This window comes from Typopeltis vanoorti, chromosome 5 (assembly GCF_054136105.1).
Source record: "Typopeltis vanoorti isolate ZY-2024b chromosome 5, IOZ_Tvanoo_1.0, whole genome shotgun sequence".
In the NCBI taxonomy this organism is placed as follows: Eukaryota; Metazoa; Arthropoda; class Arachnida; order Uropygi; family Thelyphonidae; genus Typopeltis; species Typopeltis vanoorti.
Window position 1 is genome coordinate 21,300,499 of NC_143553.1, and position 24,706 is coordinate 21,325,204.

General features: G+C 35.6%; 1 protein-coding gene across 4 annotated transcripts in view; it reads left to right on the plus strand.

Moving 5' to 3' along the window:
* Dus4 (Dihydrouridine synthase 4) overlaps positions 1–24,706 on the plus strand; it is a 308,706-nt gene that overhangs the window by 158,920 nt on the left and 125,080 nt on the right. For all 4 annotated transcript variants that reach the window (XM_090392282.1, XM_090392279.1, XM_090392280.1 and 1 more), the window contains exon 4: positions 12,760–12,801. In XM_090392282.1, the coding sequence (XP_090248408.1) occupies positions 12,760–12,801 (42 nt within the window). The remainder of the gene's footprint in view (positions 1–12,759; positions 12,802–24,706) is intronic.

Sequence of the window (24,706 nt, forward strand, 5' to 3'; positions counted from 1 at the left end):
AAGGAAAACAGGATATAGTCAAGAAGACTTTGTGTGTTATATTGATTGATGAAAAGGATCCTGATAATGAAGTATAGAGCCTTGTAACTTCTGGAAAAGAGCCTTAACAGAAAGAGAAAAAGACTATGAACATTTTTTTTGTGATTGTGAAAGAAAAAGTGTTTAGTCTTAAGAGTAAGCTTATATTTTTAAATAAGGCCTTGGATCCATATAATCTGTAGTTCTAGTTATGTATTATTACTAGAAATGTATGTATATTGTTTTAGTTTTATTAAATGTGTTTATTTTGTACTTGGTATTGAGTCAATGATTAGTTGGATTCTGAAAGAGTGAGTTAAAGTCATTGCACCAATTGGAGTGAACTCTTTGTGCAAATATAATAACATATAGGGACACTCGGAGTCAAAATAAAAATAATTGTTAGTAAAAGAAATTTATATAATATTTCATCTCATAAGTATATAGTATAATTATTAACAAAGGCACAGCCGGTAGACTAAAAAGTTAATATACTATAGAGGGAACAAAAATAAAGAAGAATAAAAATAACAAAAGGAGTGTTAAGGATTTTAAGATTCGATATGATAAATATCTTATTAGTTGAATAAATAGTCCATGATGAGTCTTCTGATTCCAGGGAGGGTGCAGTAATAATAATAATAGTCAAAGAACTAGAACCATCTGTGGATGTTGTGTAAGAGTGTGGTTAGTAGGCATGTGCTGGCCAAATTTTTTGCAATGAGAGTGGTGAGTTAGTGGAATCGATTACCAGAAATGGTTACGAGTTCCCTGCCGGTGAATAGATTCAAGGAGAGGTATAATAGGATTGGTTGGTATAATGGTTAATTTAGGTCTCCCACGATGAATCTCCAGAATCCATAGAGATGCTGTAAAATAATAATAATATAGTGAAGAAAATTTTGGGGGAAATCACTAGTTTTTGAAAAATCTGAGTTAGAAAATTGGACTGTTTCTGGTGGTTTATTAACACTGTACTCTGTGGGTGGAATGTCATGGGCATGACACTGTAGAAGCAGTGTCCTCATATCTCTCATACAAGATGAAGTCACTTCCAGAAAGAATCTCTTGCAAAGTCAGATATTTTAAAGATTAGTGAATGATTCCACCTAAACTTGTGCACTCTACAGTAGCAGATCACTTCTCTACATCTTTCTGAAAAGGTAAAGAAGATGAGATATGATAGTTGTTTGAAAAGTTGGGTAAAAAAATAAGTTAAACACATTTTTTTGGAAAAAATCACCTTTATTTCTCAACATAGTCTCCATTGAGGTCTACACATTTGGTCCAGGGAGTTTCCAATTTTTTCATCCCATCTAAAAAGTAGGATTTGTCAAATTGTGCCAAATAGTCATTTACAGCCTTGATAACATCCTCGTTCAAAGAAATTTTTTCCCACCGAGCCATATTTTTAAGTTTGGGAACAAAAAGTAGTCAAACGGGGCCAAGTCCAGTGAATACAGTGGATGTGGAACCAATTCCAACCTCAATTTGTGCAATTTTGCCATTGCAACGGCTGATGTGTGGGATGATGCATTGTCTTGATGAAAGAGTACTTTGTTGTTGCCCAGTCTTGGCCGTTTTTCCTTCAGTTCTTATTTTAAACGGTCCAACGATAACGCATATTAGACTCTTGTTATTGTCTTACCCTTTTCCAAATAGTCTATCATGATAATTACTTGGGAATCCCAAAAAACGGTGGCCATCATCTTCCCAGCTCACAAAATGGTATATGCTTGTTTTTTGGTGCTCTTTCACCAGGCATTGTCCAGTGTTTTGACTGCTGCTTGGACTCAGGTGTGTAGTGGTGGATCCAGGTTTCGTCTACAGTCACAAATTGATGGAAAAATTCCTGTGAATTGTGATTAAATGTCCTGAAACACTGCATTGAAATATCTTTTCGTATGCAACAGTTGACAGTTAATAATCCTGGTACCCATCACACACATAGCTTTTTCATGTGCAATTTTTTGCGCAGGATATTATGTGCCCTTTCAGTTGAGATGCCTATAATGTCAGCAATCTTACGCACTTTCATTTGGCGGTCTTCCATAATGATACCATGGATTTAGTCAATCATTTCCTTCATAGTGACCTCAGTCGGGTATCTGGTGCACACTTCATCTTCGATGGACTTACGACCATGTTTAAACTCTCATTTATCCAAAAATAAAAAGTCTTTAATGCTAGTGCAGAGTCCCCATGAACTGCATCTAACTCAGTTTTGATCTGTGTGGCCTTCAACTTCTTCAAATAAAAAACTTCTTTCCTCTCCCATTCTGTTTAAGTGACCATACCACCTGTGATTAGCTCTACTAACACGTTTTTGAATGCTAACAATGTCAAGTTCTTTCCTAATATCTTCGTTTTTAATATGATACTGCCATTGAGGCCATCTGTTCAGTCCCTTAATCTTTCTCAACACTCTCATATCTGTGGTTTCCAGTCTTTGATCAAGAGTTTTATTTATAACCCAGCTCTCAGATCTTTAAGTTAAAATTGGTTTGAACTCCGTCTTGTATACAGCTTGTTGGCATTTTGACTAATTTCTCTCATATTCCTTATAAATTTATTCAGCTGACTTTTACCATACCAGCTTTTAATTCTGCCATCTATTTTCAAATTTAATTTGCGTCCTGTAGACTTGTCTTGGATTTATTTAGTAGTATAACATCATGTGCTTAAAGAAGAGCTCAGATTAACATCTCCAGTTTTGGTATCAGGTTATATACCACTTTCCTTCATAATGTGATCCTTATAGATGATGAATAACATTGGAGGTAAGTTACAGCCTTGTAACACACCTGATTTAACATCAATCCATCTTCCTTTAACTCCTTCAATACTAACTGCTGATTCTTTCTTTTAAGGTTACATAGTGGTTAGCATTCATAGTAACGAATTTATGGAGACAGCACACGTGTTAGAATAATTACTTAACATTAAGCAAGACAATGAACATTTCTACCTCTGTATTGCGGTCATCATGAGGAAAACATATGTCGAAGATACAAGCTACATGCCGCTACACTATACAAAAGGAAAATGAATCTAAATGCTTGTTAATCATTTATCCTAGCCTGACCTCTGGTGAGAAAAAAATAATCACGGAACTACATTAAACAATTTTTACAGTCCTTTCGTCTTGAGATTTTCTTCTGTCTGGGGTTGAAGATGGGTACTCCACATTCTTGGAATAATTAATCCATTTTTGTTCAGATTTGGATGATATTTTAGCATTTTACAAGCTTCTTTGAATTTTCTTTCAAACCAGGTTTTGGTGCAGTATAGAGACTTAGTGTGTCTCCTGTAAATTCTGTGGCATGTTTGGAGTGCACGGTCTGATAGGCCTGTTTTACTATAGTGGAGGTATTTAATGTGGTGTTTGTGTTCATTTTTTCTGATTGGGATGGTGCATCCTGTTTCCTCTATGTAAGGTAGGTTATAGATACATTGAAATTTGTAAACACCTGGGTGGGCAAGATATGGAAGAGGATATTTGGAGGAGCTAAGTAAATTTCTTTATTTTGCTAGGGGTTTGAATTGTCTTGATGTTGTATTTAAGTAGAGTGCAATTTTTTCTGAAATGTCTGTAACATAAGGTATGGCTATGCCATTCTTGTAATCCTTTTTTGCTTTTAGTGACATTTTTATGGAGAATCTTGTGAACTTTTTTTTTTTTTATTGTAGCCATTTTTTAAAAATGTGTGGTTAATAGTTTTAAATTCTTGGTTCAGAGCTTGTTCATTGGAGTAAATTCTTAGGGCTGTTTGAGGGTGCTGATGAATCCTAGTTTTTGTGTTGGATGGTGGTATGAACTTTATGTATGTATTGGCCTGTATGTGTCAGTTTGCAGTAGACATTGAAGGAGAGACAGCTTGAGGGAAGGTGTGTGATGAGTGTGCTTAGAAAAGGAAGAGAGTTGTTGTTTTCAGTGGTGAATTGGATACATTTGTGTTGTTTGTTCGGGTGACTTAGGAATGTATTTAATGTTTTGTGGCTGTGAGGCCAAATGGTGGAGATATCATCAACATATCTGAACCAGACTTTGGACTTTCGCCTGGCCAAATATAGAACTCATTGCTCAAAGTTTTCCATGTAAAAGTTAGCTATTGGGGAGGAAAGTGGTGAGCCCATGGCCATACACCTTTTTTTATTTTTGTAGGTAAAAATTATTTTGTCACATGAAATACCCGGAGTGGAGTACGTGGGAAAAGAGGCCCCATGGTATCGCGCAGAAATATGTTTCATAAGAGAAGAATAGTATCATTGATCGGGACATTACTTTCTAATAAATCTTCGTTGTCAAGTGTGATGTTTCTAATCTTGTTTATGAAGTGTTGTGTATTTTTAATGTAGGGGAGACTGACCTTTCAACTCCTTGAGTATAGCAGCTAATTTCTTGGCTAAGTGATAATGGGCTGTCGATTCCTTCAACTATCGGTCATAGTGGCATGTTTTTTTTGTGTATTTTTGGCTGTCCAGAAATTCTGGGAGCATGGGCATAATGCAGTATAAGTTTTTTGGTTGTTTCCTCTGGCCATGTGATCACAGATTTTTTTTTTTTTTTTTTTTGATGCAGTTTGTAGTGTTGTAATTCACCATTTGTGGATACCAATTGGTTCACCATTTGTAAAAAAAAAAAAAAAAAAAAAATGGCTACAGTAAAAAAAAACAGTTTACGATATCCTCCATAAAAATGCCATTAATTTACAAATGATTACAAGAATGCCATAGCCATAACGTACGTTAGGTGATGGCCTCAATACAGAAGTCAAAACGTCAATTGTTACTTGCTTAATGTTAAGTAATTATTCTAATGTGTGTAGTGTCTCCATAAATTCTTCACTATGAAGAAGGACTAACTGCTGATGATTTAGAATTCAAATATAGAAAAAAAGTATTGCTTGATCTAATGTTCCATTTACACTATATAACTGGAGCGTTTTGAACAGTTTTCCTCTTGATGCCTTGTCATATGCCTTTTCCAGATCTACAAAACTTAAATACTTAAATATTCCCATGATTTCTCAACTGTTTGTCTTAAAGTGAAAATCTGATCCTGACAACCTCTGTTTTGTCTAAAACCCAGCTTGCTCTTCTCCAAGCTTGTCCTCCACAATTTTTCTTAGCCCTTTCTCAAGTATACTTGCATAAATCTTACCAGAACATTCAGTACAGAAATACCTTAATTCTTACATTCAGTTTGATTTCCTTTTTTGTAGATGGGTACTGTGAGTTCTCTACTCCAATCATCTGACATTTGACCCTTCTGAATTATGCAGTGCAGCCACTGTAAAACTTTTTTACCTCCATATTTTAGTATTTCTGATTGAATATCATCTACTCTTGCTGCCTTTCCACATTTCAGATTTTTTATAGCTTTTTCTACTGCAAGTACTGATATATATTCCGGATGGCATTGCTGTTGTATATTTTCTAGCACTTATTTCATTTAGCAAGCTTTCGAAGTAATTACTCTGTTCATCAAGGACATCTTTATCTTCAATTTTCATGTAATCATTATCATCTCTGAGTCCTTTTACAGTACTCTTTCTCCATTTCTGAATTTTTTATAGCCTCCAAAATATTTTAACACCTTCCTGATATTTGTTTTCTATGTTCTTGCCAGTGATTTTTGTTTATCTAGTTTTACACATAGCTTAGCTTTCTTACATTTTTCTCTGTATTCTTTTAGGGCATCTGCTGTCTTACTTTCCAGGAACTTTCAATATACTTTCTTCTTTTCTGCGACTACCCCTTTATCTTCCTGAGTCCACCACATAGTTCTGATTTTTCTATTCTTAGAGCTTCGCCACATGCCTCTCTGGCTGAATTAGTCAATGTTTTCTTCAGAGTTTGCCACTGAAACTCCGAGGTTTGGTTCTTATTTTCAAACTCTTTCAGTTTTTCTTAAATAATGTTTGTGTATTTGAGTGTGCAGTTCACATCTGATTAGCTGTTCAACTCTGATTGGTTTAAAACTTTCTTACACATTCTTCTTTTCAATATGAAATTCAGTTTTATTCTGCTCCACACTAAATGAAGATCACTTCCAGTTTCAAATCCTCTGTATACTCCTGTGTCCTGTTATCTGTTACTGAGTGGAGCATTCAGCGATTGTTCTGTCCTATATTGATTTATGCACTAAAATTAAGAATTTTTGGAGGGTAACCCTCATACTTAACAGTTCTTTAATAAAGGCTGAAACAGTCTGGGTAGTGACTTTCCCCATGATTTTGCATTATGGAATACTGAGGTAACTGATGTGAAGCTAACATCCTCTACATACAAGTAGACTTGTCGTGAAGTTACTTCACACTTTTGCTTATGCTTAAGTATAGAATAAAAACAAGAATATAATTTCTTGTATTTGACAAGAAATTGTATTCTTGTTTTTATCCTATACTTATCCTATTTTTATCATATAATGTGCATTATATGATAATATAATGGAATGCATTGCCTGATGGAGTGGTGAGAGCGAGAACGGTCAATGAGTTTAAGGAGTGGTATGATAGACTTTGTGTTTCTTAGGGGGGGACCTCCCCTCGATGAGTCTTGACAGACTTTATGTTCTTAGGAAGGACCTCCCACGATGAGTCTTTTGACTCCATAGAGGCCTGAATAATAATAATAATAACCAAGCAGAAAAACATTCCTTAAGAAACATTTTCTTATTCAAAGAATGTTATGCAGAATTATAGTTTTTATATGCAAGAAAAACTGATATGAGTTAAATAATTAGATTTTAATAACCCACTGCTGAAAGAAGAAGAAATGGTGCTTAATAGGTTTGGAATTAACTAGTGTTTTTGTTTTTTTCTCATAAAATCCAGAAAATCAGAGTTTTGTATTCTCTGACATTGGATTTCGATTTTGATGAATACAAGTGCTTTTGTGCTCAGATTGAGATTGTTTATTTATTTTATTTTTATATGGTTCCCACCCCACGAAAGGTTTATTTGCAAACCTATAGTACATTTGTACCGTGGGTGGGTGGGCTGAGATTTTTTTTTTTTTTTTTTTTCATTTTTATTAATTTTATATATATTTTTTGTATATTTTAAAAATTTATTTTTACATAGTCTTGGAAATGATACTGCTGGACCTGGCAAAGGCGTTTGACAGGATACCACATGGAATACTAATCCGTAAACTACAACATATGGGAATGGATATAGGGTTGGTGAGATGGATAGGTGGTTGGTTGATGGAGAGATATCAAAGAGTAGTTTATTCAGGAGTAGAGTCCAAAAGACGGCCTGTGACTAGTGGCGTGCCGCAGGGTTCTGTTCTTGGACCACTGCTGTTTAATCTGTTCATTAACGATATAGGGAAGAATCTAAGCGGAACAATTCATTTGTTCGCTGATGATGCAAAGTTGGGTAGGGCAATAGTGAATGCAGAAGATGTCAAAGTCTTGCAGGATGACTTAGATAGATTGGAGTTCTGGGCTAAGGAGAATGGATGTCAATTTAATGTGACAAAATGTAAGGTTATGCATTTTGGGGTGAAAAGATTAGCAGCAGTATACCACATTGGTGGAACTGTACTCCAAGAGATTGATGAGGCCAGGGACTTGGGAGTGTTGGTGGATAAGGAGATGAAGTTTAGGGGGCACATTGCAAAAGTAGCTAAATCAGCTCATCGACTCACTTGGTTGTTGAAAAATACCTTGACGAGCAGAGACAAGCAAGTTATTGTACCTCTGTACCGAGCCTTGATAAGACCTCATCTCGATTACTGTGCCCAGATTTGGTCACCTCGGTTCCTTCTTGATGGGGAGGAGGTGGAGAGGATCCAAAGGCGAGTGACTAAGATGATAACAGGTCTATGGAATGAACCATATGAAAACAGGTTGAGGATTTGTGGGTTGCAGAAACTAGTTGATAGGCGGAGGAGGGGAGATATGATTGAGACATTCAAATTGCTAAAGGGATTCTATAGGATTAATTCAGCGGATATTTTTGAGATCAGGACTGGTGGTGGGAGAACTAGGGGACACCTATGGAAGCTGGGCAAGAGTGTGGTTAGCAGGGGTGTTAGAGCTGGGTTCTTTACTTTTACAGTGGTAAATGAGTGGAATAAGCTGCCAGCGTCTGTTGTGGGTGCTATGACGGTGAACGAGTTCAAGACAAGGTATGATAGATACTGTGAGAATGTAATCGCATAGTTGTGTGGACGTGATGTTTAGGGCCTCCCTCGATGAGTCTAAGGACTCCTGGAGTCACCCGAAATAATAATAATAATAATAATAAAATTCTGCTCTAGAAACCAAACATGGAACTATTTTTTCAAGTTCCTTCAGGTCTCCAATAAGCAGGATGATAGTCTCACATCGGGCAGTGAAATTCATCTCCCACCTAAACACAATCACAAATATTCCTTCCCGCATCAAGATTTGCACCACTCAGACAACAGGCCAGAAGTATATGTATACTAAGATCTCCAGTGAGAATGGGCATTCAACCATGTGTATTGCATGGTAATACTGTTTATTCAGGTGTCATTTCTTGAATGAAATTGTAGACCTCCAGACATAAGCCCACACATTTGTAGTTTTTGTTATTGTTAATTGTGATTTTCATTAGTGTGTGTGTGTGTGTGTGTGCGTGCGTGCGTGCGTGCGTGTGTTTGCATATCATGTTTGGTTGGTTTGAGATTTCAATAACATTCCATCCTTCATTAAAGAAGACTATACTTCCTTTTTTTTTTTTTTTTTTTTTTGTCTCCATGCTAGTTATTGTGGTGAATATTTTTGATGGTGATAACTTGTATACAATTTATAGCAGCTTGGTCAGAATGAGTATGCATGTTTGTGTTAGTTCAGAGCATTAATGGTGAATGCTACAAGTATATGAGCTAGTGTTACTTTTTTACTCATGATAGTTTGAAAACTGATGAGTTTGTATGCAAGTTGTCTTTCCAAATGTTCAGCATCTTATAGCTTGATTGTTGTTGGATTATCATGCTCTAATCCATGTTAAAAGGAATATCTATTATTGTTATGAATTCCTATGGTAGTGCTTGTCATCTTATTAGGGAGTTCCAGTTTCTAACCTCTCACTTTGGTATTCACTCTATCTGTAATTCTTTTTTCTTACTCTTTATGCAATGTGTTTTTAGGAAGTTTACTTCATTTCATAATTCCTTGTTCTCTTGTTTTAGATTTTTCTGAATTTCAGTCACCTCTGCAAGTTTCAATCTAATGTTGCAGACTGTTTCTACTACTACTTTGCTATCATTATTCAATTAAAATTTAAGGTACTTTTCATATTCTGGGAAATGTTGGATCCCTTCCCTGTTGGTATCGAGTAAGTCCATACCTTAGCCCATGCATTTAATCAAGTCTATGTTATTAGCAAAGAATAAGTCAAGAATTTAACTAAGATCCAGCAAACATAGCAAAACACTACCCATTGGGTTTTGCTACTTTTCCTGCATTATCCTTTCTACCTGTATATTGCATTTGCTTGTATCATTTGTTTTCCATGTAGCTTCTAATATTCATAAAGGAATGTGACCTTCCAGCCAAAGCAGACTATGCCGTTGCTTCAGTGCACAGTGTCTCATCATACCTATTGTAAAACATCCTCGAGTGTTTCCTTTCCTTTAATGTTACACGGAATGATATATGCACGTAAATAAACACAAGAACGATATTTAATTAACCAAATATTTCTGTCTGGAAATAGCAGACCATCAGTGATATTACAAGAAAAGTTTTAAAAAATAAATACAAGCTAGAATACTAACAATAGATTGTTAAAAATAAGAACACGCGACATGATGTTATATCACTAAGTATGAAACAGAATATTATGAAGTAGAGACATGATTGGAAAAAAAAAAAGGAAAAAAAATTAATGAGTAATCTTGATTAGCCTTTCCCAGATTTTTGATATAGAAATACAGTCATTACGATTCAGGTTGGGACGATGGAGCAAGGCTTTATGCTTTCCTTGAACAAACGTTCAAACCTATAACAGGATCTATGCAAGAGGCGGGTCCTGGACCAAAAGATGCTGTGGTCAGTTTCAATCCCGTGTCGAGCCAATCCAGACTTTTTGGGTTTGTTGTGAAGAATGGAAGATTGATGTTCTTGGATTCTTTTTTCAAGAGAACGTCCAGTCTGTCCAAAATAGGAGAGATCACAGTTGCAAGGAATTTGATAAACTCCAGGAAGGGATAAAGTTGAGCATTTGTCTTTAGGAGAAGGAAAATGGAGACCTTGCTCCATCGTCCCAACCTGAATCGTAATGACTGTATTTCTATATCAAAAATCTGGGAAAGTCTAATCAAGATTACTCATTAATTTTTTATTTTTTATTTTTTTTCCAATCATGTCTCTACTTCATAATATTCTGTTTCATACTTAGTGATATAACATCATGCGGCATGTTCTATTTTTAACGATCTATTGTTAGTATTCTAGCTTGTATTTATTTTTTAAAACTTTTCTTGTAATAGCACTGAGGATGGTCTGCTATTTCCAGACCGAAATATTTGTTAATTAAATATCTTTCATGTGTTTACGTGCATATATCATTCAGTCTTATGTCACAAGTATCCTTAAAACAGCAAATTTAGTGTTACACAGTAATCAACACTCATTTCAGGCAAATAATGGAGACTACAACCATGTTACAAATAATTATTTTAATTTCCTGACATTTCGACCTTCATATTAGTGTCATCATCTGGAGCGCGTGCACGCACGCACGCACGCACGCACACACACACACACACACACAGAGAGACAAGTTATATTACATTTCACATGGTATGCTAAAGAGACAATGATTTGATCAATGGTTATTCTGTTGCCTGACCCCTTTGTGAAAAAAAAAATAATAATAAAATAAAATAACTACATCAAAGCTATATTCTGTTTATGACAACATCAGAGAAAAATTTTTTCATATCCTCTCCTTCTCATCTGTCCCTTAGGACAGGTTGAGTCCCCTCCTAATGAGGGGTTACTGTCGTAATAATGCAGCTTGTTTGCCACTCCTCTGCTGCACCTAAGGATGATATTCATGACTGTAATCTGTGTGTATTCACAGGGCTGGTTTGCCTGCTTGCTGGATGAAAAATCCCAGATAAACTTGGGGGTGGGTGGGTGGGGGGAACCCTACTGTCCACGCCCAAGACCGGCTAACTTGGCTATGGCTGAGGAAGATCATTAAGCTCTTCACATCGTTGACGTGAATCGAACCTAGGACACTCCTTCCCCAGGCATATGGTTGCGAAGCGGATAGCCACGAGGCTAACCGTATGGACTTTTTCATATAGATAGTTTTATTATAGCAAGAGTGATGTCCTAATTTAACATGAGAATTGGTATATTAGATTTAAGATTCTGGATCTTATATTAGATCTAATATAATCTTATATTAGAATCTAATCGTATATTAGATTTAAGATCCTGGATTACCCATGGGTCTATTTATAATTAACTCTTAGGGAGAGAGGTTAAGTGGGTAGAATATGTGCCTTCCATATTCCTGGGATTTTTAGACCATCGTTATTGTTAAGATTAGGGTGATTGATAAGAATCTCACAGGCCTCCTTAAATTTACATTCATACCATGTTTTGGTGTGATGTAAACAACAAGTGCTTTTCCAGTCAGTTCTATGTAAAGTGTTCAGGGCATGATCAGAAAGACCAGCTTGACCATAGTTATTATATTTAATGTGTCGTTTACTTATGTTCCTTTTTTCTGATAGGAATTGTGCATCCTGTTTCCCCTATATAGGACAAATTACAGGTGCAATGAATACGGTATACTCCAGGGTGAGCCAACGGAGGGAGGGGATCCTTGGATGAGTTGAGTAAGTTCTTTAATTTTCCAGTAGGTTTAAAGGTGGCTTTAAGGTTGTATTTCTCTAATATTCTGTTTATTTTATCTGATATCCCTTTAATGTATGGAATGGTTACAGTTTTATTGTAGTCTTGTTTATTTTTGTTTTTAAGTGAGGTCTTGTGAAGAATTTTGTTGATAGTATTTTGGCTGTAGCTATTTTTTAGGAAGGTATTGCTGATAATGTTTAATTCATCTTTAAGTGCTTGTTCATTAGAGCAAATCTTCAAAGCCCTGTTTTTAATATGTTAATGACACCTAGTTTTTGTGTTGGGTGGTGGTAGAAGTTTATGTGTATATATGATGATGTATGATGACCTTCGTATGAAGGTCGAAACGTCGGGAAATTAAAATAATTATTTCTAACACAGTTATAGTTTCCATAATTTGTCTGAAATGAATCCTTGAGTGTTTGTGAATGATAGTGGAATTAATAAGAATCTGTACTGATTATTTATTAGTTAAGAGATTTCTAGTTATGAGAGAAGTTCTAATGAATTTCCATTATTTTAGGGGGAAAAAAAATTGAAGCGAGATCAATTGAATGGAATGAGATCGTAAAGATGTGTTGTTACTTTTAGGCATAGACAGAACGTGGGCTAATTTTCGTACTGTAGGATAAATACATGTTATATTTATTCTACACTTTGGAAATTAGCTGGTGGAACTTGCAAAGCAAATGGAGAAATGCCATCAGAACCAGGAGGAGACTTTTGATATTCAGTAGGATAAGATTTTTCTGATCTCTTGCTAGAAAAATTAAAAAAAAAATAAAAATAAAAAAATCAATCATTGAATATTGATTGATTTACTTTGAAATAAATTCCATATTTTGTTGAAATGTTAATTTAATAAAACTTACTTTAATATGCAGATATTCAGATGGGGTAGACCTAAACTGTGGATGCCCACAAAGGTAAGTTTACTTATGTATAGCCTTCAATAGACTTGTATTAAAATGGGTTAAATTCTTATTAGTCAAATTTTGCTGTCAGATATCAACTTTTCTTTTTGTATTTTTCATCATTAATATTAAATATTTAATCTCTTTAATGAGCATATCACCACATCAGAGTGAATACACAAGCAGAACACCCTGTTGCATGAAGTAAAAACAAATGAAGAAAATGCAGAGTGCTTCTGTTCTTCTACTCTCCACCAGTCGTGATACTGATAGGAACCCTTGTGAGCTGAGAACACAGTCAGTCAGTCAGTAACACAGTTATAAACAAACATAGTTGTAGGGCAAAGAAGCACAAAGCTCATTGCAAGATGTAAACTTATATGGTACAGAAAAATAAAAATTACTAAATTAAAAATAAAATCAAGACATTTGCACATAGAGACACATACAATAAAAAGAATTTGTTGAATGACTGCGGAATCAACCAGAATCTGTACTGATAGTCATATGCATGAGTTTATGTGCAGTGAAGTGTATGTAAGACAAGCTGATTAAATCAACCTGGAAATAAATACATTTGTGTGTGTATAATAAAGAAAGTATGCTATGTATAATAGCATACTTATATGTGCATGTGTAATTAAATGTATGAAATGTATTTATAAGTACATACATACATACATAGATAATCATCTAATGCCTTTTATTCCCACATAAGAAGTAGGTCTGCACGGTTAGCCTAGTTGCTATGTGCTTCGCAACGATATGCCTGGGGAAGGAGTGTCCTAGGTTCAATTCCTGTCAACGACATGAGGAGCTCAAGGAGCTTCCTCAGCCATAGCCAAGTTAGCCAGTCTTGGACGTGGGCAGCAGGGTCCCCCCCCCCTAGTTTATCTGGGGTTTTTCATTCCACAAGCAGTCAAACTGACTCCGTGAACACACAGTCTACAGTCATAGGATACCTCCAGGAATAAGGAGTAAGCAACCTATTCCGTAGGATTTTGGTTCCAAATGCCTACACGGTAAAAAAGTGTAGGTCTACGCTTGAGCATAAATTAGGATAGGATAGGAGGAAGAAGTAGATGAGGCCATTTCAGCCTTTTCTAGCTTTTGGAGACTGAGGGGGAAGTTCAATCTCCACCAGTAGCCAATCAGAGATGGTTGGCACAAGATCACCACTAATTAAGCATGGTATCAGGGTGAAGAGAAGCAGCTGAGAAGTACTGCCATCTCTTGGTCCCTAATCCTAACACTACGTGTACTGTCTGAAAATAGTGTGCATTCTACAGTCAATTTTCTTGAGTTAACAAGATGAAAAACCCCGAGTTGCTGGGAGAAATATCTATTTGTCTGCGCTAGAGATCAACTAACTTGGGAAACAGTCAAAAAAAAAGCCTTAGTAAAAGCTCCTCTAGTCGGAGACCAGAATAGAACTTATGATGCTTTTTCTTTGGGTGGTCTAGCAGCATTGACAGAACATGCCACTTCCACTGATCCCCCCCACACACACACAGGCATGTATACATACAATAGCGGCAAAGAAATTAATTTTAACACTCACATTTTAAAGATAAATTTTAATTTCACAAGAAAATAAGTACAAAAATAAAACTTGAACTAATAACTTATATATGCCCCTCTATTCCTAATAAGTTCATTAATTCACTTAGGCATGGACTCTACCAATGTAGAACACATTTTCTTATTTCTGCATCTCGAAACCATACTTTTAAATGGATTGTATTAAATTATCCTTTATATCACAATTTAATTTTCCAAATCTCACTTTTTTTTCCACTATGGCCCACAAATTTTCTGTTGGGTTAATGTCGGGAGAGTTACCTAGCCACTGAAGCAATTGGATGTTGTGATATTTGAGGCACTCACTTTTTTTATGTCTAGCATGGAGCAAGATCCTGTTGGAAGGTGAGTTCTTTGTCTTTCTGGAAGTGTGGGACCACTCTTTTCTCCAATATTTTTATGTATTAGTCACTTTTCATCATACCAGTGTACAACACATTGTACACTTGTGGTACAATGTACAACACATTGTACACATATACAAGTGATCCTAGGCTGTCATGTATAAAACAATACCAGAACATCTTTTTAGCTGATGTTTAGGAGCTTGTTGAAGGTGAGAGGGAGACATCTTCTCAGCCACTGACTTGCGAGCATATGGTACTTACTCTCCTTGGACAAAGAAATGGTTTTCATTTAAGAATATGACCTCCTTCTCAACAGTATAATCTTTGTACACTGGAGCCTCATTTTCTGCATAGCCTTCAACAGTTGTTTCTTCTTTGGTCTCTGGGCAGTCTTCCCTTCTTCCAACAATCTTTGATGGACTGTCATGTCAGAAACATTAATCCCACTAGCTACCAAGTATCTATTTAAGCCTACAGCAGACAATCTTGGATTCATTTTGCTTTATCTAACTAGAATGAATGATCCTGATTAAATTTCACCCACATTTCCTTTTTTTGGCAGGAGAAAGGTACCTGTCTTCCTAAATCCCAACATCACATTTATTATCAATTTGTTTTTGAGTCGTGGATGTATTCTGATAAAGAGTATATATTTTTGAATGCATTCTTGAAGATGTATCCATTTTATACACAAAATGAATAAAACACTACAAATGTCAACTTGTTCACACTAAAAGTGCACAACACTATTAATAAACATTGTAGAGACAGTTCAAAAAAAAAGCTGCATCCAACCAAAATAGTCAACTAAAACCAAAATCAAAAATAGTAAACTGAAACCAATCCAAAATTATTGTGAACTGAACCAAAAACCTTGACAAAATTCGGCTCGTTTGGATTAATTTGTTCGCTACTGTATATGGTTGATCCTTGAACAAGGTTTAAACTATGTAAGTGTCCACTTATACACAGATTTTTTTTCAATAAATATATATTGGAAAATTTTTTGGAGATTTGCAACAATTTGAAAAACGCTTGGAGATGAATTGCTTAGCTTAGAAATATTGAAAAAAATAAGAAAAATTTAGGTATGTCATGAATACATAAAATATATATGTAGATAATTTATAATTTATTACCATAAAATATACATAAATCTATTATAAGACGTTAAAAATTATCAAAACTTGCGCACACAAACACTTACAGTCGGTATATGGCATCATTCACAGTCAAGAGTAATGTAAACAAACATAAAGATGCAGTATTAAATCATAACTGCATAAAATAAATTTTATGGTGATTCATTCATTAGTGTATAGATTAGGCTATCATAAAGCAATCATATTGCTGCTTCTTCATTATCAATTCATGAATTGTTATACCTGTAAATAAATATGAATTTCTTTTTCACATTATCTTTTCATTTTTGATGTCTAGGTTAGTAATATGTATGTCATCTACAGTGTTTTGTATCATATAAGACTGTTGATGTAACTGACAGACACAGGCGATTCATCTTGTATACAGTGTAAACTTAGAGTATTGATAAATACAGTATTATAAATGTATGTTCTGTTCCTCATGATTTTCTTAATAACATTTTCTTTTCTTTAGCTTACTTTATTGTAAGAATACAATATGTAATACATATAACATACGAAATATGTTAATCGACTGTTTATGTTATCAGTAAGGCTTCTGGTCAACAGTAGGCAAGAAAAAAAAGTATCAACTGCTTGGGCAGTCAACGACCCTAACCCATGCATTGTTCAAGGGTCAACAGTACAGTATATATATATATATATATCAATGGAATCACATGCCCATTTTGGTTGGGCATGCTGTTTGTGGCTTATGCAACCCACTCTACAAAATTCATGTCAGTTTGACTATATGATTGCATTTTTATTGATGTATGGAGTTTTAAGAGTGCATAGCACATCAGCGCTCATTGATTTCGTTGTAATTAATTGTAGAATAACTTTCAATACTTTAATTTATTAATTAATATAATTTTAAATATGGAAAGCATAAAGGTAAAATGAACAATAGATATGCTTCGTGCATGCCGTTTACTTGAGAAGCACAACAGGTTTACATTTCGTGGTGAGATTAGATTATCATTGGCAAATCCTAGAGTGAGACATGGATAATTTGAATTTTGATATAATTTTTAAATACATAATATCAAATATGTTATATATTTAAATGTATAATATAAATGCACAGAAATCGGAAAAACTAATCACTTGGGAAATTATTATTTTTCCACATTGAACCAAAGAAAGACTGAAATAACTCAGTTTACTTACTTTTATTTATACACAAGTTCCAACCTCCCTCAATTATAATCAGAGAATCTGTGAAAGTGCTGGCAGAAAACAGGACGTTCAATACATTGTCGGTACTGTTTCACATTGTAAATATGGGCAAAAAAGTTATAAATTATTTATAGAAAATTGTAAATATATATTAAAAACTTGTCTGTATTAGTGTCATAAATACGTCAGTTCACACTTTGCGCACGCAGGACAGATGAAACTCAGAAAACAAAACAGCAACTCATGACAAATGACAGCGTTCAATTGGATTGCTTCACACAATAACTAGTCACAGTCATTAATGACTTCTGGCTGCAATTTTCTCAGTGCACACCGTTCCTCACATTCTGGGTTATTTAAACCCACCGAAATGCTAAGAATTTTGACATGCTGTACCATCTGCATGAATGTGATACAATGTTTTCGTATCAAAACGTCTCCTCTTCATGAGCATTAGTATATTGTGTTTAATTTTAGGAATCATGCAAACCTTAAGCGTGCATAAGCGTAAAGCTTAATGGGGGTGCTTAAGGGTCAAAGCTCTATAACTGAGAGGAGACCTCCAAATAGCCTTTAAAGGAATGCGGAGAACTGACCAGGGCTTCTGACCTAATGTCCAATCCTCACCTTCTCGTGGTGCACCCTGTTGGGTATCTACTTGGATACTGAACGAACGAGGATGGGCTGGCAATTTGGGATTTAGCCGATCAAATTGTATTCTTATTTGTTAAATCAAAATAAAATATGATGGTACAACATGACAAAACTTCATACCGGCTGGGGCGTCGCCCGGTTAAACAAGGCCTCCGTTGTTTTCGCCAGGGAACCAGGGCAAACAGCGAAAAGTCAGCTACTGGAACAAATCTGCAAACACACCCCAATTCAACATCACCAGAGTTAAAGATCAGTATTATCAACATAAGAAGCCTGAATGGCAAAGAAATTGAGCTAGCTAATGAATTAGATAAGTACCAGATCGACATAATGGAGGTGACTGAAACAAAAAAGACAAAAATTAGTGAGATCTTTCTGAGCAATAAATACAAAATGTTATATTCAGGCAATGATAATCAAGGAAAAGAAGGAGTAGCCATAGTATTTAACACAAAATACTGAGACATGAAAAAGAGAGAAAAAGATATCCTTGAAGTGTGGAGTAATTACTTTGAATAATTGCTAAATGAAACAAGCAGTGATGACAGCACAGTGGTAAAAAAACACTGACCAGGCATGCAATCAGGAATACATATCCATACTTGAAGTAGAAAAAGCCATCAAAGGCTTAAAATGTGGAAAGGCAGCAGGAGTAGATGATATTCAACCAGAAATGCTAAAGTATGGTGGTATAAAAGTCTTACAGTGGCTGCACTGCATAGTTCAGAAAGCCTGGACAGAGGGAAGAATTCCTGATGATTGGAGTAGAGCTCTCATAGTACCCATATATAAAAAGGGAAATAAAACTGAATGTGAGAATTGCAGAGGTATTTCCCTACTAAGTGTTCCTGGCAAGATCTATGCAAGTAAACATTTCCACATTTCTTCTCAATCATTTCTCAAGTAAACTTGAGAAATGATTGAGAAGAAATGTGGAAGAAAAGCCGGGTGAAGAACAAGCTGGATTCAGGCCAAATAGAGGCTGTCAGGATCAGATCTTCACTTTACGACAAATAGTCGAGACAGCATAGGAATATAACAGAGATCTGTATTTAAATTTTGTTGATCTGGAAAAGGCATATGACAAGGTTCCAAGAGAAAAGCTATTCAATACGCTACAGTTATATGGTATCAATGGGGCATTATATCAAGCAATACTTTTTCTTTATTTGAGTTGTAAGTAAGCAGTTAGAATTGAAGGATGTACAGGAAGATGGTTTAATGTTACATCTGGTGTGAGACAAGGATGTACATTATCCCCTCTGTTATTCATTATGTATATGGATCACATTATGAAGGAAAGTAGTATTAAACATGATATCAAAATTAGAGATATTGATGTCAGCTTTTTGCTTTATGCGGACGATGTTGTACTTATCAATAAATCTGCTACAAGTCTGCAAGATTCTCTGACTAAATTGAATAACTGTTGTAATAGATATGGTATGAAGGTCAGCAATAAAAAGAGAAAAACAATGAAAATAGGCAGAATCATTGAAAATGTCAACTGTGTTGTGAATGGAGAACCTGTGGAACAAGTAAAATATTTCAGCTACTTAAGCACAATTTTTAGTGAAGACGGTAAATTCAATATAGAAATAGACAATAGAATCAGAAAGCTGGTATGTTGTGTGAAGTCAATTAAATAAATTCATATGGAATAGGCGAGAAATTAGTCAGAACACTAAATTAGCTGTATACAAGACGGTGTTCAAACCATTTTTAACTTATGGATCTGAGAGCTGGGTCAGAAGTAGAACGCTTGACCAAAGACTGCAGATATGAGAGTCCTGAGAAAGATTAGAGGCATGAACAGATGGCATCAATAGCAATATCATATTAAAAACGAGGATATTAGGAAAGAACTTGACATTGTCAGCATCTAAGAATGCGTTAGGAGAGCTAATCTCAGGTGGTATGTTCACTTAAACAGAATGGTGAATAAAGATTAGCAAAACAAGTGTTCTCTGCCAGGTTGGCAGCAAAACGACCCAGAGGAAGACCAAGATATAGGTGGATTGATACTGTACAAAGTGCCTTAGACGATAGAAATATAAGATCTGATAATGTTGGAGTCTTGACAACTAACAAACTGATTTGGAGGAAAATTGTAGATAGGAAGTTAGTAATGATGTAATTGTTTTCATGTAATACTATCATATCCTGCACACGCCTTGAGGGTACATGGCAGGAATTTGATGATGATGATGATGCAATGCCAGCACATAATTAGCAGGAATAAATGCAAAAAATATAATTAATGAAATTACTATAACATGGGTGTTGATTTCGCACTTAACACACACACACACACACAGACTTCACTCACACATATATAAAGGTATATAGGCATACCTCGGTCATACAATATGTTAGTTTGCAGACCACTGTTGTATAGCAAATCACGGTTCCCTTTTTTTTCCCCTTGGAGATGCATGTAATTGTAAGCAGTGATATATGTGTGTCTAAATAGTGTAAATAAAATATTTATGTCATATATATATATATATATATATATATATATATATGTATATATATATGTATATCAAACAAAAATGTAGAATAATTTTTGCAAACAAAAAAGTTAGAAATAAAAAATTATTGAAGGAGGAACAATGCGAACTGTTTTGGTTGTCTATCCACACATTAAAAGTTTTTTTTTTTTATTTTGGCAGTATGGTTGTCACTTTTATGGATAACTGTAGTATTACACTGTAACAACAATAGTGCAATGTAAGTTTGGCTTATGGCCTCTCTCAGTTTTCGATATGCCATAGTCACCAAATTTAATAATTTTAATCTTTAACATTTAATGTAATAGGTTTTTGCTTCTTTATTTTACTGCAAGCAGAAGCACCCTTACTTAGAATTTGATCAACCATTATTAACAGTTATAAAGAATTTATTATAATTCACAGTGAAGCATGAAAGTGAGTAACAACATTGTAAACAAAGTTCACAAAATCTGCTCATTGGTTGATTCATGGGAGCATTATGTCAGTAAAAGCACTGTATCAGTAAATGCAGAGTTGTATAAATGGGCATTGATCATAACAGAAAAGTCTATATTGTCCCATAGGATCCTGTGGCTAGCAGAAACTCAGTGTTCTACTAAACTAACTTGGAGAAAACAGATGTAATCCATATGTTCTGATCTTTAGATGTCTACAATATGAACCAGTTTGGCCAAAGTAAGAGAACTTGAAGGAACAAGAAATCTAGTATACTCCTGTGAGAGCCAAGTGAAGAAGTTTGTGTTCCAATTCAGTGGAAGGCAGGATTGAGGTAATCTTTTTATTGGCTTGAAGGTTGTCGGGAATTCAAAATTTTTAACCTTTTATGTAAGGAATGATATTAGAGAAAATTAATCACAAATATCACCTTTGAGACAAAAAGAATCAACTGGGATTTTAATTGGGAAAACTGAGGTGTTACATAAGTTGAAATTTGAGTTTCTGTATAGAAAGGTATGTGTGGTTTGTTTGCAGACTGGAATTGGAAATGATTATTTAGGTTGGATCTAATACTGTCTTGATTTTTTAAGTGAATTTTGAAGCCTTTGGGAGGTTGCTTTTATCCTCATGCAACTTATTCTCACTTTGCTTGACTTCTCATGGTGAGTTAAAATTGGTAAGAATGTGGAGTAGATTATAATGGATTACCAACTAAACTGTACATATGGAGAATTTCATTGAAATCCTGGCAAACTGAGACCTCAGCAGTGACCCCCCCCCCTCATTGTATTTATTATTATTACTCAGGCCTCCATGGAGTCAAAAGACTCATCGTGGGAGGTCCTTCCTAAGAAACACAGTCTATCAAGACTCATCAAGGGGTGGTCCACCTAAGAAACACAAAGTCTATCATACCACTCCTTAAACTATTGACCATTCTCACTCTAACCAATCCATCAGACAATGCATTCAATGGTTTGACCACCCTCCATGCAAAAAAACTACTCCTCACCCTCTTGCTCACAGTTTCCTTTCATAACTTCCAGGGATGGCCTCTTGTCATCACTCCTTCCCGCTGTTCAACCATGCGAAAGAACTCCCCAGTGTCAACCCTGTAACCACCTCTCAACAGTTTAAAAGTCTCAATCATATCACCTCTCCTTCTTCTATCCACCAAACTCTGCAGTCCACATTCCCTCAGCCGATCCTCATAACTATCATTGTACAATACTGAAACCATCTTTGTTATCCGTCTTTGTACCCTTTCCACAGTTAATTTATCCCCTTCAAATCCTAGGGACCAAATCTGAGAACAATAGTCCAAGTGTGGTCTGATCAGGGTCTTATACAACAGAATGATAACTGTTTTATCTCTGCAGGTCAGCGTCTCATTATTGCAACAATCCTCTGTATTACCTTTGCCACCTTTGCAATATGTCCTCTAAATTTCAGGTTTCTATCAATCATCAACCCCAGATCTTTTGTCTCCCCAACTTCCTCCAGTATAACTCCTCCCATAGAGTATGCAGCGTCCCATCGATGTTTCCAAACCTCAAGACCTTACATTTTGCTGCATTAAACCGACACCCCCATTCATTTGTCCATCTATCTAGCTTATTCAAATCCTCTTACAGGGCTGCCACATCTGCACTATTACTAATAATCCTTCCCAGCTTCGCATCATCCGCAAACAACTGAATATCCCCTTGCAATTCACTGACAATGTCATTGATATAAAGGTCAAACAATATAGGTCCCAGTACTGAGCCCTGTGGGACCCCACTTGTGACCCTCTGCTTCTTTGAAACTGCCCCACCATACACAACTCTCTGATACCTATCGGACAGCCAATCCTGAATCCAGTTGACCAATCTGACATCCAGACCCATGTGCTGCAACTTAAATATCAGCTTATCATGTGGCACCCTGTTAAATGCCTTCGCTAAGTCTAAGAAAATTGCAGTATATGCCTTTCCCTCATCTAATGTTCTTGTAACTTTATCATAAAAGGCTAGCATATTGCTAAAACAAGAACGCCCTTTCACAAATCCATGTTGACTCTCACAGATAACATTACCCTCATCTTCCCAATGCTGTATACGGTCCTTCACTACTATCTCCAAGATCTTACTAACTACTGATGACACATAAACTGGCCTACAATTAGACATTTCCAGTCTGCTACTGCCCTAATGCAATGGCACTATCTTACCTTCCTTCCATTCCATGCTCACCTTTCTCGCAGCCAGACTTTCATTGAAAAGCCAGGTCAAGGGCAGTGTCAGTTCCTTAGCACATTCTCTCAAAACTCGTGGTGAAATAACATCCAATCCCACAGCTTTTCTGACATCCAGAGTACTCAGTATTTGAAACGCACTCTCTTCCTGTACCTCTAAACCTCGAACCATCTGAATCCTTCTAGCATTAAAACTGACTCCTCCAGGATGAAATACTCCAATAAAATGTTCATTGAACAATTCCACTATGTCCTCTACATCAGTCACTCTATTCCCATTTTTATCCCCAATATCATTCTTCCACAGTCATTTCTCCTCCTACTGGCCACATATCTAAAAAATTTTCACAAGGATTTTCTTTGGATCTTAGGGCCAATCTCCTCTAATATTCCAGTTTTGTCTTCCTTACCATACTAGTCACTCTTCTGGCCTGAGTCTTATACTCTTTATGCATCTTCTCTTCATCTGTCTCCTTATATCTCTTCCATAGCCTCTTTTTTTTCGGATGCAATTCCTGCTTAATATTGTTTGTCATCCACGTTACTCCAGATTGTGTCCTCTTGTTCACTCGTGGTATACAACTTACCATTGCTGCTAACAAATATTCTTTCATGATTTCCCACGCACTAATGATATCCCGGCCTTCCAATTCCTCCCTCCATGAAACTTCCCCAAGTTGACATATTATAATCACCTGCCTTATAATTCCACATACGTTCCCGTCTCTTTGATACTCCTGCATGTCTATTCATTTTCCAAGTCAAAACCATATGGTCACTCTCTCCAACTGGTGGGAGAGATGTCATCTCAGTTATTAACTCTTCTGATGCTATAACCAAATCCAAAACTCTTGAACCTCTTGTTCCCTCTGTTACATGTTGCCTAAGACATTTGTCCCTCAAGAATTCTAGAAATTCCATTCCCTTATTGCTACATGTATCTTCCTCTCCCCAATTTATAATACTGTAGTTAAGATCTCCCGTAACAATCGTTCTTCTTGCACTTGCCAACCTCAACTGTCTGAACATTTTCTGGTCCTCACCTTCTGTGTTCTTGGGTCTGTAGCACTCGAATATAACTCGCCCTCGCGTATATCTTGCACTCCTGATTTTACTTTACAAAAAAAGAAATTAAAAAATTTTTTAATTTCCTTTTTTGTAATATGGAAATATTGCCACACAACATGGAAAAAGTTCAAAACTTGAAGAAATAGATAGTGAATGTTGTTATGGCAGTTTCAGATATTTTGAAATTCGGTTTGAAGAGAATCAGCATTTCAACTCAACAATTGTTGGCTTACCTTTGTCATTGAGTCATGCAATCTTTTGTTAATACCACACCAATCATATGCATAGAGATGGAAGCAACCAGTAGATATAATGTGGGCAGGAGTGAAAGCATTGACTTCTGCTTGATCTTGGATTGCGTGAGGGCAGATTAAAATTATGAGACCATCATTAGAACTGGTGTGTAACTGAATTTTGAGAGCTTGGGACATGATTTCACTAGAAATAATTAATTTAATTACAGAAGCATCGTTGCTAAACGATTCAAATATTGCATGATGAAGATGAGCGGCCAATGATATAAATAATATTCATAATTAAAATTTAAATTCATTCATTTTATAAATAATGTGAGTAATTATAAATTATAATGAATACTGAGGATTTCTGAGGAAAAAACTAAATGTTAATTTTGGTTTTTCCTGAAAAACCTTTTAATTTTCTGAAAATTCCCACATATATTTTGCACCATAATTTTTTAACTTTAATTTTGAGCAAAAATGTGTAAGTTATATTTGAGTAAATACTGTAGTC